At 38.1% G+C, this 13,615-nt stretch overlaps 1 protein-coding gene across 1 annotated transcript in view; it reads right to left on the bottom strand.

Annotated features, from left to right (window-relative positions):
• CNTN3 (contactin 3) overlaps positions 1-13,615 on the bottom strand; it is a 310,295-nt gene that overhangs the window by 44,709 nt on the left and 251,971 nt on the right. The window contains exon 13 of the mRNA XM_068557391.1: positions 13,078-13,253. Within this exon, the coding sequence (XP_068413492.1) occupies positions 13,078-13,253 (176 nt within the window). The remainder of the gene's footprint in view (positions 1-13,077; positions 13,254-13,615) is intronic.

Here is a 13,615-nt window from a genome sequence, read left to right as displayed (position 1 = left end):
TGGCATATAAGCAGTTTAGCAGTCATCACTCTGTTCTAACAACAAGTAAAAGCTGAGTAACTCCTCTTCGATCTGACAGAGAAGTGAGGCCATGGAAAAAACCACTACCTTCAAAACTGGAGAGACAGACCGACAAATACAGAGGACCACAACTTACTGGAGCAGAAATCCGCCAGCAGAAATTTCCCTGGGAGCCAGGACTGGGGTAGAGAAACCCAAACTGTGATGGGTGAATTGCTGGAGGGTCAGCGTGGACAGGTCTGAGAGCTAACACTCCAGGGAGCCCAGACACAGGTGGTTCCCCATCCTTTTCTGAGTTTTACCTCCAGGAGCTCTACCGGGTCCTCACAGTGCATGGTGAAGAAAGATCCCCTCATGTTTCTGGCAGGGGAAGGGAAAATGAACCATTACGAAATAAGCCAGAGCCCTCTGTTCTTCTGAACAAAGGCTGCCTTTAGGAGAAACTATTTTACCAGAGCCTAACCTGCTGCGGTCTTGTAAGAGCCTAATACGTCTCCCTAAGAAAAATCCCCCAATCCTGATCCCTCTAGCTTCCCACACGGGGGAAGGGAAATACACAGCTCCAGTACCTCCGGCCATCCTGTCTCACCAGACGGGAAAGGGGGAGATGAAGAAGCACTGTGGAAGTTCACAGTGCAGGGGCACAGGCTCACCAGAACAGCAGACCAAGTCACAGGACTGGAGAACACTTCCTCTCACCCCCCACAAACTCACCACGGTATCTGTAAAGGCCTGCTCACTGCAGTTCCTTTCAGCTAGCGCGTCATGTATGCCTTTCAACAGAACAATTACCGGGCATATGAAAACGCAGAAAACACAGTGTTAAGAGGCTGAATACACATCAGAACAGGCATCAGATACGGCATGAAGTATCAGACCAGAAATTTTAAAGAGCTATGATTAATATGCTAAGGGATTTAATGGAAAAAATAGATTGCAAAAAGAAATGGATAACGTAAGCAGAGGGATGGAAATTCTAAAAAACAAAAAAGAAATGCTAGCGATCAAAAACACTCTAAAGAAATAAATAATGGCTTTCATGAGCTCACTAATAGACTAAACATGGCTGAGAAGACAATCTCTAAGCTTGAGGATATGACGATCAAATCTTCCAAACTTAAAATGAAAGATGAAACAACTGAAAATAAAGAACAAAATACTGAAGAACTGTGTAATGGAGATATCAGAAGGAGAAGAAAGAGAAAAAGGAAACAAGTAATATTTGACGCAGTGGTGACTGAGAATTTCCCAAATTTATATCTGAAATCAAACCACAGGCCTCTCTCCAGAGAGAACGAAAATGATAGGTCAGAAACACGGCCCTCCATAAAGAAAGGAAGAGCATCAGAAAATAAATAAGTGAAATATTCTTAATTTATCTAATAGATAACAGTTTTTTCAAAATAATAATTCACTGCTAGGAGGAAAGCAAAACTAAACATACTCGTGCCACATGACCCAGAAATCTTACTCCTTGATATGTATCCAAATTGAAAACTTATGTCCACACAAAACCTGCACACAGATGTTTAAAGCAGCTTTACTCATAATTTCAAAAACTTGGAAGTAACCAAGGTGGCCTTCAGTAGGTGAGTGGATAAACTACTATATCCAGTCAAAAGAAAAAAGAGCTATTATGCCATTGAAAGATACGGAGGAAATATAAATGTATAGTACTAAGTGAAAGAAGCTAATCTGAAAAGGCTACATACTATGTGATTCCAACTATAGAACATTCTAGAAAAAGCAAAACTATGGAGATAGTAAAGATTATTGGTTGCCAAGGGTTGGGGGAGGGAGAGATGAATAGATGGAGCATAGAGGAATTTTAGGGCAGTGAAACTACTCTGAATGATACTCTAATGGTGGATACATGTCCTTATATATTTGTCCAAACCCAATGAATGTACAGCACCAAGAATGAACGCTAATGTAAACCATGGGCCCTGGGTGATAATGATGTGTCAATGTAGGTTCATGGATTGTAACAAATGGACCACTATGATGCAGGATATTGATAGTGGAGTAGGTTGTGCACGTGTGAGGACAGGGGTTGTATGGGAACGACGCTTTGCACTTTCCGCTCACTTTTGCTGTGAGCTTAAACCTGCTCTAAGAATAAAATTTATTAATAAAAATAAGTTAATAAAACACTTATTAATAATTAATAACAAGTAAAAAATAAAAATTTTACAAGTCACAAAGGACCACATCCTTCATGATTCCATTATATGAAATGTCCAGAATAGGCAAATACCAGAGCAGAAAGTAGCTTTGTGGTTGCCTGGGGCTGGGAGCGTTTGAAGGTGGAGGAGTTGGGGGAATTATGGATAATGGGTGTGAGGTCTCTTTCTGAAGTAATTAAAATATTCTGAAATTGATGACGGAGGCACATCTCTTTGACTATAGTAAAAGCTATTTAATTGTACACTTTAGTTCAATTATATGAATTATTTCTCAATAAAGGTGTTAAATAAATAAGCCATCATGAATAAAAGATAATGCTATGATTAGCAGACACCCTTTATCTCCTCATTCAGTTTGATTGATCTGTTCATTTATTGGATTTATTAGATTTAAGCCTATTTTTGACAAGTCCTCTTTTTTCAGAATGTATTCAGGAACCTCAGCCCCACACCCTTTGCCAAACAAAACCAAACCAAAATTATAAACTACTAGTTCTTTCCTCTGCCTCCAGAGATGAGATATTTTAAATCTGCAAGTCACAGATGCAGGTAAATATCTGTTAATCACAATTTGGAGGATCTGAAGTAATCATAATCAATATCGAATGAATTGTTACTGACTCTCTTAGAACTTTCTTTAGAGATTTTTTTTAAGTATTTATACATAATGGTGTTTGGATTTTCATGTGCTGGTATATACACAAACATATTTACAGGAACACAAACATACACATTACTGTCTCTTTGATGGTAGCTTATAGTTTTCAACTGGCTAACGGTAGGGTGGGTCCAGTGGTGGAATCCCAATATGTCCTAGGCTCAACAGTGAACAACTGACAACCCCACCCCTGAGAAAAAAAGTCAATTCCTAAGAATTGGAGTGATGTCATTTTATGGAAGGTTTGTGGGGAAAAATATGAAATTCACAACAAAATCTCCCTGAAATATTCTTTAAACATCTGCATCTCTCCCAAAGTTTCTCTCCTAGTATCACTAGCCTATCTAACTTCCCCAAAGTTTCTTATGTAACCCTCCTTGAACACTAGTTCTAAAATCTTCATATTCCCCTTCAAATTCCTACAGCTTGAATATCCCATTCAACCCAAGAAAAGTTATGAAAACTATTAGGAAAAGAAGAATACAGATTTTCTGACTACGTGAAAATGAAAACTTTTACTCTATGAGTGATAAAATAATAGACAAAGTTAACATAAAAGTGACATACCAAAGGAAGATATTTCCAGTGACTCACACTAAGATATAATTAATAGCTTGACTACATAAGGACCTACTGTAAATCTGTAAAGCGAAAGGCTTGACTTCTAATGGAAGAAATGAGCAGAGGACACAAATCTGCAAGGTATGGAAGAGGGACAGGAAATGGCCAGTACACACTGTGAATTTGTGTGTAAGTGAAGGATTTCCTGCTGTGACCTAAGTAGAACACTGTCCAATGGACACAAAATATACATGAGATGAAAATCTATTATATGCAAATGTCAATATCATTACTGTGTTTCTAGCAAAAATAAAATAGGTCTTATCTGGCTGATGGTTGTCTTGAAGCAGTGTGTGTTTTGTTTTTGTAACTTTCGGAAGTCATTCCCTATTGCTAGATTTAAAATAATTTTTTGAACACTCTTCTATACAATAACCCAGGCAGCTGGGCTATTGTGAATTTCTCTAGCTAGAAATTAGGTAATTTTTTGTTTTCTGCAGAAGTAACGATGCATTTCATGAGTCAGTATTAAGCCCCCAATTTTCTTGATTTGGAGGAGTCAGTCATAATTCTGAATCTTTCTTAAGTATCCAAATTACTAATAAGCAAAATGGAGAGATTCTCCATCTTACTATTAATCTGAGAAATGAGAAACTGTTGATAATGAGATATCACTTCTCAACCATCTGTTTGGGAAAATTTTTATTTAAAAAATCAAGGGAAAAAATCATGTGTGGGAAAGAATGTGGGGCAACAGGCACGTCCTGCTCTGCTGATGGGAATGTAAATTGCCGCAGCTTTCCCAGAGAACACTTTAGAAGCAATCCTACCAGCGCTGCTGGTAGCAGTAACAGCAACAGCAAGAACAACCGCAGCAACAGCTAACATGGGTTGTTCTGAAGTATTCTATACACATACCTCAGAATAAATGACTAGTATCACATCAGTTTTACAGATGAAGAAACTGAGGCAAAGAAAGATTAACAACAGTTCATAGGAGAATGCAATAGGTTACAAGAGATGGAATTTTGAGTACCGATGTTTTAATGATGCAACTATATGTATAATTCCAGTCCTATCCAGCAATTCATACGTGAACAAATACCCCCCAGAAAAATTCCTGGGAATTACTGACAAGGTGTCATTACTCTTCTTTCAAAATACTGTTAACTATTCTTTTCCTTACCTAAATACTCTCAGAATTGTCTAAAGTGGTGTCTGATTGCTAGTCATTTTAGAAGCATGGGAAAAAATTGAAGAAAAATGAAAAGCCTTACATTATAATAGCTGCTTTATTTCATCTAGGAGCACTGATTTTTTTTTTTTTCATGATTCTTTCCCTGTCTCTCTCCACATGCAATCCATCCATCCATCCATCCACCCTAAGCGAGTACTGGAGTTGTCTTTATTTAGGCCTTGTGTACTTGTGCAAATTATTAACATGCATTTTATATATCTTTTGAGGGATCTTTTTGTCCCGTTATACTGCTTATTGGTTACTGTTGATACATAAGTAAGCTATTACTTTTTGTGAATTTATCTTGTATCCCAGTAGTTGACTGAACTCTGATTATTTTTTAAAAATTTTAGAGTTGGTACTATTGGGTTTTGAGTAGCCCTGATATCGTTTTGTCCAAATAATGGTAATTTTGTTTCCTTATTTCTAAAGTTATAATTGGCCCAAACACCTCCAAATGGTTTTAAAGTAATGGTACCTGTGTGCATCCTGTCTTATTGTTGATTTAAATAAAAGTATTCCTGATATTCCCTTTAAAGACATTTCTGAGATGTGGAAGAAGTATTTTTCTGTTCCTACAACTGGTCATTAATTTTATTGAATGTCTTATAAATGCCCACTGAGAATACAGTGGTCTATTTTATTATATCTATTGATATGAAGCACGCACATTTCCTAGATCATCATCTAGTGCTTATGAAAGTTTACTCTTTCAGTATGATGTTCAGTTGTTTTTTGCTAAAACTTTATTTAGGTTTTCATACTATATTCATGAAATCGATTCATATTTACTAATTATTTGTTATCTTGCCAGGTTTTGTTCTCAGGAATATGTTAACCTTACAAAATAAATTGAAAAGATTTAAAACTTTTTATATTGTCAAATAGTCTATATAACAATTTATCTATTTCTTAAAATCTTAAAAAAAATTACCAGTAAAATTCTAGCCTTAGAATCTTTTTATTTGTGGGGGAAACGGGGGGGGGGGGCTGTTACTAATTTACAGTTTTTCATGATTATGAATCTACTTAGCTTTTTAAATTCTTATTAATTTTGATCACTTATATACTCCCCCAAATTTTCTACTTAATTGGGTTTTCACATATATGACTTGAACATGGAATATTCTGTTTATTTTTAATTCTTTCTCACCCATTACGTTCTCTTTCTCATTTCTAATTTTAGCTGCTTTAACCTTTATTCTTCATTAATATTTTCCAGAGCTTGTCTATTGCTTTTGGACATTGTTCCATCCATCCATTTATTCTTCCATCTCCTTAATATATAGTTGTTTTGTTACTTTCTTTCCTAAAATTTACAAGGGTGTGAAAAAGATGAAAAGGAATGTGTATTTTCTATTTTTAGGATCAATTTTTTATGTGTATCTGTTACTTCCATTATAAAATAGTATTAAATTGTGTTTCTGATTTTTGGCAAATGATCTGTTGATGGTTGAAAGAGGAGCTCTCAGACTACATGACAATTTAGTTTCTCATTTTCTACTTGTTTTTGACTTGATATATTTTAATGGTACATTAATTGGAATATTATGATTTATGATTATTACCCCTGCATGGCAGAGCAAACTTTTTTCAAAATAAATTTACCTTTTTTACTCTTAAAGTTTGCCTTGAATTCTTATTATTTTTTAAATTAGTAATTGTTACCGTGTTTCTTTTTGTTGAATTTGACTGATAAATATTTGCACATCTTTTCATTTACAGCCTTGGTTTTTGTTGTAACTCCGCTGTCTTTATGGGTTTTAATTCAAGTTACATGTTACTTGGTTTGACTGCTGCTCGTCTTCTTATAAATTTAAATCTTACAGGGTTTCCACTAGGGGTGGATTGGACCATTCATCTTCACAAACATTGTACGTAATAAACGCAGCCCTGGGATACTAATCATACCCTAGGTAGGAACTGAGACTCTAGGATGCCTGGCTGAGCAAACAATGAGTTAGTGAAATAAACTCAACTTCAACTCTTTTGCGCATTTCCCCGTTTCCAATAGGCATTGGAGAATCTTTGTTTTTTCATCCCCAAATAGCTTTGTGGGAGGGGCTGGGCTTCAGGGATGTATGCTCAAGATGAATAATATTAATTCCCCTGGTCTAATCCCCAACTTTTATGGACTCATTACTGGATGTATTCTCTAAAGGATCCTTCCAAGTCAGTTTATATTTTGAATTTGGACAAGATATAAAATTTATAAGACACTCTAAGTGGGAGATGTTTACAAATGCAGTGTGTCACCACAGGCAGTGTTTGAATGAGTGCTTTACCTCAGTTCTGTATTTAAAGTGCACACAAAACCTCTTACAGAATTTTGTGTTGTAAAATAACTGCTATTGTCAAACTTTTAGTCCTCACACCCAAGTAATTCTGTGAAATAAATCAAGTCACGGTGACCATATTGTATTATTATACACAAAGGATTTCTTTCAAAGATACTCTTTTCTGCCACTGAGAGCTGGGAAATATATCAGGTCTCAAGCTCTCGAGCAGCTGCTGTCACTAGACTGAGATTGTGGCCTGTGGGAGATAAATCACACCGAAGGCAGCCAAGTTCAGTGAGTCGCAGATTGGTTGTCACTGCTAAACCTCTTATTGCTTCCAGTGACTTTTATCCACACACATTCTAATTCATCATAGATCCAATCCCATAAAACGTGTGAAGCTCTATAGCTTGGCTCTATACATTCCTCATTTCTAAAGTATCTGCCGCACATCAGGTTTATCAAAGCATATCTATTTAAACATCCTTACAATATACAGGGAACTTCTGGGGTGTTTAGGTTCAACAGTTTCTAACTACAGTCAGTCTCCATAATGGAATATGTCTAAGTCCAAAAGTTAGCTTATCAAGGCAAGCCAAATTATCCTTGAACGTTCTTAAAAGCATACTTAAATTTCCAGGCCCTTAAATCCTTAGGTACCAGCCAAAAACGTTCTTTCATTTCTCTTGAATTTGGGGGCTATTATCTCCTTTTTCCTGTCAGTGGAAGCTTAGATATATTTAAAAGCTGAGAAAGAAAGATTCTATACTGGGAACTGGGTGAATGATGTAATCTCTTTTTTCTCTCTCTCTCTCTTTTTTTCTTTTTTTTTGCATGGAGTGGAATTTTTTTTTTTTTTTGCATGGAGTGGAATTCTGTTGGTTAAACATGGCTATGATAGAATGCTACCGTAGACATATTGTCGGGACTGTGTCTCTTCCTATTACTGTGCATATATGAAATTTATATACACGTAACTACATACATTCTTACCTACATAGGCACAACTACATATGGAGACATCTAGATACAGCCCAAAAGGAGAGAGCACAACGTTCCTGGAAGAGGGACCAGTGTGTGCAAAATCTTATGGTGGGAGGGAACATGGCAAATACTAAAAACTGATGTGAAAAGAAACCAGAAAATGGGGAACAGAAAGTTAAGTAACTCATGCAAGGACATCATCTAGTAAGCAATAGAATCTAGACCTCACCTGTATCTGAACCCAAATCCCCTGCTTCTCTAATTACACCACACTCTGCCTATAACCAAGATTTGCTTGGCAAACAATGGACTTAAGTGGATGCCTTTTACTGCTGACTTATTTATACAACTCTGATTTGTCCCATGGAACAAAGCCTGTATATGACCCATATTTCTCCTTTGTGATGTCTCAATTTGCTTTGGACAGTTGGCTTAATAAGCTTTTCTGAATGCTATACATTCTGACTGTGCAGAAACCTACAACTGCTCTTGAGACAGGACGGAAAGGGGCAGGATACAACCACTAGATAAATGAAGAAGGGGTGCAGCCCTTAGGATGTGATAAAAACTGGCTGGAACTGGCTGAAACCAAGGTGGCATGGAGAACAGTCTGGTCCTTGACCTTTAGCTCATTATACCTTCATTATAATACTAAAAGTGGCCCCATTCCTGGAGATGCTCATCCTTTCCTGGAATAGCAAGAACATTCCTCCTACTCCTTAGCATGTGATATTACTCAGCCCACAAAAAAAAGACCAACCCCACGCCCTGGGGCCACTCTCACTTTCTGAGCAGGACCGCATTCTGCCTATGGAATGTGTCCCTCTAAATAAATTTGCTTTCACTTTACTTTGGCTCGCTCTTGAATTCTTTCCTGCTTGAAGCCAAGGACCCTCACTTGGAGGTCTGTCCCAAGGACTCGAGCGGGTCCCTGGGCGTGACAATTTCCTCTCCTCCAGCACTGTCATCACACTGCTTTGGCATGACACGCAAGTCTACACAACACATCTGATCTAAACTGGAGCTTTTGGATTTTCCCAAAAAGGTGTGTATTTTTTTTTTTTTTTTTTACAATGAATGAATATTGAATACCCAGAGTCGTCTCAATGACAAGTGGCTGAAACAGCTGAAAGCTGTCAGTTAGATTTTCCATTTTCTAAACTACCCACCCTCTTTTTAAAACATGGCTCCTACACTATCCAGCTTTCTAAGCAACCTTCCCAGTTACCGGCTTCTCCCTCACATTTTGGTGCTTTTGCAAACAGGGGATATATCTATGAACACACTGGGATAAAAGACAAGCAGACTCCTAGGTCTTAACGTGACTGCTGCAATGAATACACAGAGGACAAGAGCTGTTATATGATTCCCTTCTCATGCAATAGGAAAGCAATTTACTTAATTGCTTGTGCTTAAGGGTAATGTCATCTTGTATGGCTTACATTTTATACTGATGGGAGAATACTAAGTTACTAATGGCACAAGTCAATAAAAAAATTCATAGGCCATGAATGAACATGTTAGAAAAAGACCAGAACTGGCAAGTGATAGGGTTAATTCATGCAGTTTCATGTTTCAGATACTTGATTCCTGTAGAGAGATGACTGACTCAATACCTTACGTAGAACCTATCAAGTAACACAGGAGCAGTTAAGTTACAGTATTATTTTGAATATTCTTAATTCCAAGACCCTCTTAGAGAAAGCAGCCATCTAGCTCAGTCTCAGTGAAATGTTTGTTTGAGGATATTTGATGCATATTAAAATCAAACTGCTGGGACTTCCCTGGTGGTCCAGTGGTAAAGAATCCACCCTACAATGCAGGGGACTCGGGTTCCATCCCTGGTCAGGAAGCTAAGATCCCACAAGCCGCGGGGCAACTAAGCCCGCACACCACAACTACTGAGCTCGCAACTCAACTAGAGAGCCTGCGTGCTGCAAACTACAGAGCCCACAAGCTCTGGAACCTGCACGCCACAACTAGAGAAGAGAAAACCGGCACGCCACAACTAGAGAGAAGCCCGGGCGCATCAACGAAAGATCCTGCATGCCACAACTAAGACCTGACACAGCCAAAAATAAATTTAAAAAAATAAATAAATAATAAATAAATCTTTAAAAAAAACCAAATCAAATCAAAGTACTTTGGGTTTTTAGTCTTTTAATGTATATTTCTTTAGCATTAGCGCAGACGAAGGACATTGTATTGGATACAATATTATCAGCAGTTCACAATCGAGGAGATAAATCACAGTATTATCTACATTATACAGCAAAGGCAATTAATGTTTCAAATCAAATTCTTTATGAATTAAAGTTAGGGCAAGAGCTGGGTTACAGCAGTGAAGGTAACATTCTAGCCTTTTCTTTTTTCCCTTGACTCCTCTCCAAGGAAAGGCAAATGATAAACCCTAAGTACGGAGTAAAGAGTTGGCTGAGGATACTGGCATATGCCTTTTCCTGTTGTCATAGAAAAAATCAGTGACTTAGAAAAAAAAAGCATTTAAAGCAATAGTAAAAGAAATGTCAATGGTTTGCAGCAATTGGTGAAGTTCTTGAAAGCCTTGAATCAGTCAGAACAATTTGGAAAACTAGAACTTCGAAAATGGAGTAAGCCAGATGATAGAACATAGAAACAGCATTGAAATTGTACTTAATTGTGGCTAGGTATCTAAATATCGTCTTTTTTTTTTTTTTTTAAAGACCAGCTGTAGTGGGTCACTAGGGCTGCTGTAACAAAGTAACACAAACTGGGTGGCTTCAAACCACAGAACTTTATCCTCTTAGAGTTTTGGAGTCCACAAATCTGAAATCAAGCTCTCTCTCCCAAATTTCTAGGGTAAGACCCTTCTTCCCTGCCTCTTCTAGGTTCTGGCAGCCCCAGGCATTCTGTGACTTGTGCCTCCATCTTCACAGGGCCATCTTCCTTGTGTCTATGTTCTCCTCTCTGTGTGTTTGTCTGTGCCTAAATTTCCCTCCTCTTACAAGGACGACAGTCATATTGGATTACGGCCCATCCTATTCCAGTATGACATCATCATAACTTCACTACACATATCTGCAACAACCCTTGCCAAATAAGGTCACATTCTGAGGTACTAGTGTAAAGGACAGACTCTTCTGTATCTCCTTTACAGTCAATACTATACGCACACTCGGAACACGTCACATTTCTCACACCAGAGGTGTGTGTTTTCCACACCAAGCAATTCTCCAACACCAGGTGGGGGGGGGGGGGGGTCCCAAAAGTCAATTCAATTCTGACACTATCTGCCTGGAGTTAGCATCAGATCCAGAAGTTAAGGGCTCAGTCCCCTGAGACTGGCCCCTCTTCAGACAACAACTGCAAGTCTCAGACTGTCATTTGTACTTCCGACCAACCACTTACAAATTGAGGTTCCCATGACACTCTCCTTGGGTTCAGTAATTTGCTAGAATGGCTCACAGAACTCAGGGTAACATTTATTTACTTTATGATACTTTATGTATCATAAAGGATACATATAAACAGCCAGATGAAGAGATACATAGGGTGAGATCCAGAAGGGTTCCAAGTACAAGAGCTTCTATCCCAGTGGAGTTGGAGTGTGTCACCCACCTCGCATGTAGATATGTTCACCAACCCAGAAGCTCTCTGCGATGAAAAGTACTTTACTTTTGGGATTCTTATGGAAGCTTCATCACATAGGCCTGATCCATCATAAATTCACTGCCCAGCCCCTCCTTCCTTCCTGAAGGAGTGAGGGGCTGGGCACTGAATTTATGATCGATGGGGAGTGCTGAAGGTTCCATGTTTCTAATCATGGCTTGGTCTTTCTGGTGACCATCCTGAAACTATCCAGGAGCCCACAGCGTCACTTCATTAGGACAAAAACACATTTCATCACGCAGGAAATTCCAAGGGTTTTAGGAGGTCTGTGCCAGGATCCAGGGGCAGAGGCTAATAATCCTATTATTATTAGCCTCTACCACAATCCTATCACAACTAGGCCTTAGGATTTGAACTTATCTTTTGAGGAAACATAATTCAAGTCCTAACACAATCCTTTCAAGTTGCACACAATCCTAACACATTAATAGACCCCATGTATACACATATATACATTTAAGAAGAAATATTGGTGGTGTTTTTTTTTTGTTTTTTTTTTTTTTGACCTGGCCATGTGGCTTGCAGGATCTTAGTTCCCCAACCAGGGATTGAACCCGGGCCATGGCAGTGAAAGTGCCAAGTCCCAACCAATGGACCACCAGGGAATTCCCAAGAAATATTGTTAAATAAATATAGCTGAATTGACCATCATATCGTTTTGTCCATAAGGAGAAAACCCAGACTCTACTATGATGTACCACTGACATCTTAGCCAAAATGAACGAAGCTAAACCCTGTGTCAAAGAAAACAGGCCTGCAAGGGAAACTGGCCTCGTGATGATGGATTCACAGACATGTGGCCAGGTGCAAGGCCTGCTGTTAGTCTGTGCGGTTCACAACACTGCGTTCCTTCTTAACAGTTCTCCTCAAGGTGTCCATTTTCCCTTGAAATCTGTAATTCTTCCTCACATAGAACCATCGCAAACGAGGAGGCAGAATGAAACAAGAGAAAGTATTTGTGTTTTGGGGACTCACAGATCTAGGCTTGGATGTAAGTTCCACCACTAGCTAGCTCAGTGATCCTGGACAAGTTAATATCTTTACAAATTCTTAGTTTATGCACCTGTAAAAGGGCAATGCTTACCACTGACAGCCAGTGTCATTGCAAGGATTAACTGGGATGAAGCACCTGGCCTGATACATGGAAGGCATTTAGCAAATGTGACTCCGTTCAACTTCATAATATATCATGTTGAAAATAAACACATGTATAAGAACACTTTCCCTTCTGTGGAATACTAATGACAAAAGTATCGTGCAAAATAACATTTAATATAAACACAGCAAACATCGATTTTAATTAAAATTATAGTTTACGGGTTGAAGGAAATATGCTCACTTTCTGGTAATTACTATAATAAAATTAGATCATTACAGAATCGCAACCCCCGACTCACTCACAGAACAGACATTACTGGAGTAACACATATGTGCCTGTTGTTTCTTTAGGGACAATATGTCAGAGACACATGTAAAAATCATGAGGAAAGTGTCACAACTTACCCCACCGACTTTCTCAAAGTGAGATCCATCTTTCTTAAAATCTGTGAGGGCCCCATTGAAATACCAGGTAAACATGATGTCTAATAGGGGGTCGTGTTGCACCTGGCAGGGCAAAATGACACTTTCGCCCACTGAGACATCCATGTTGGATGGTGCCAAAGTTATTCTTGTTGGTTCTATTGGGGAAATAATAAAGTTTTAAGTAAAACTTCAGCATTTTTATTTTGATGAAAGCAATTTTCAACAGGCAGACTGTAAATCTAACTTATAGTATGTATGTGTGTATAGACATACATATGTGTCTATATACATATATATACCTCTGTATCATGAAAAGCCTTCAAGATGAAAAGAGACATTTTGATGCAGACCCATAACATATTTCATTGGATACACAAATTCTTGTTAAATGAATTAGGGTATCTAAATTTATGGGATATAGAAGTTTAAAAATTGAAGTCACCTGTAAACAAGAGTTATAATACTACTACAAAATCAATTTCATTTTAGCTTTATTGCTTCATGAAATATACCAGTA

Source organism: Eschrichtius robustus, chromosome 12 (genome assembly GCF_028021215.1).
Source record: "Eschrichtius robustus isolate mEscRob2 chromosome 12, mEscRob2.pri, whole genome shotgun sequence".
Classification (NCBI taxonomy): domain Eukaryota; kingdom Metazoa; phylum Chordata; class Mammalia; order Artiodactyla; family Eschrichtiidae; genus Eschrichtius; species Eschrichtius robustus.
Note: the sequence above shows the minus strand (reverse complement) of the source record. Positions and strands in the feature narration are given on the sequence as shown.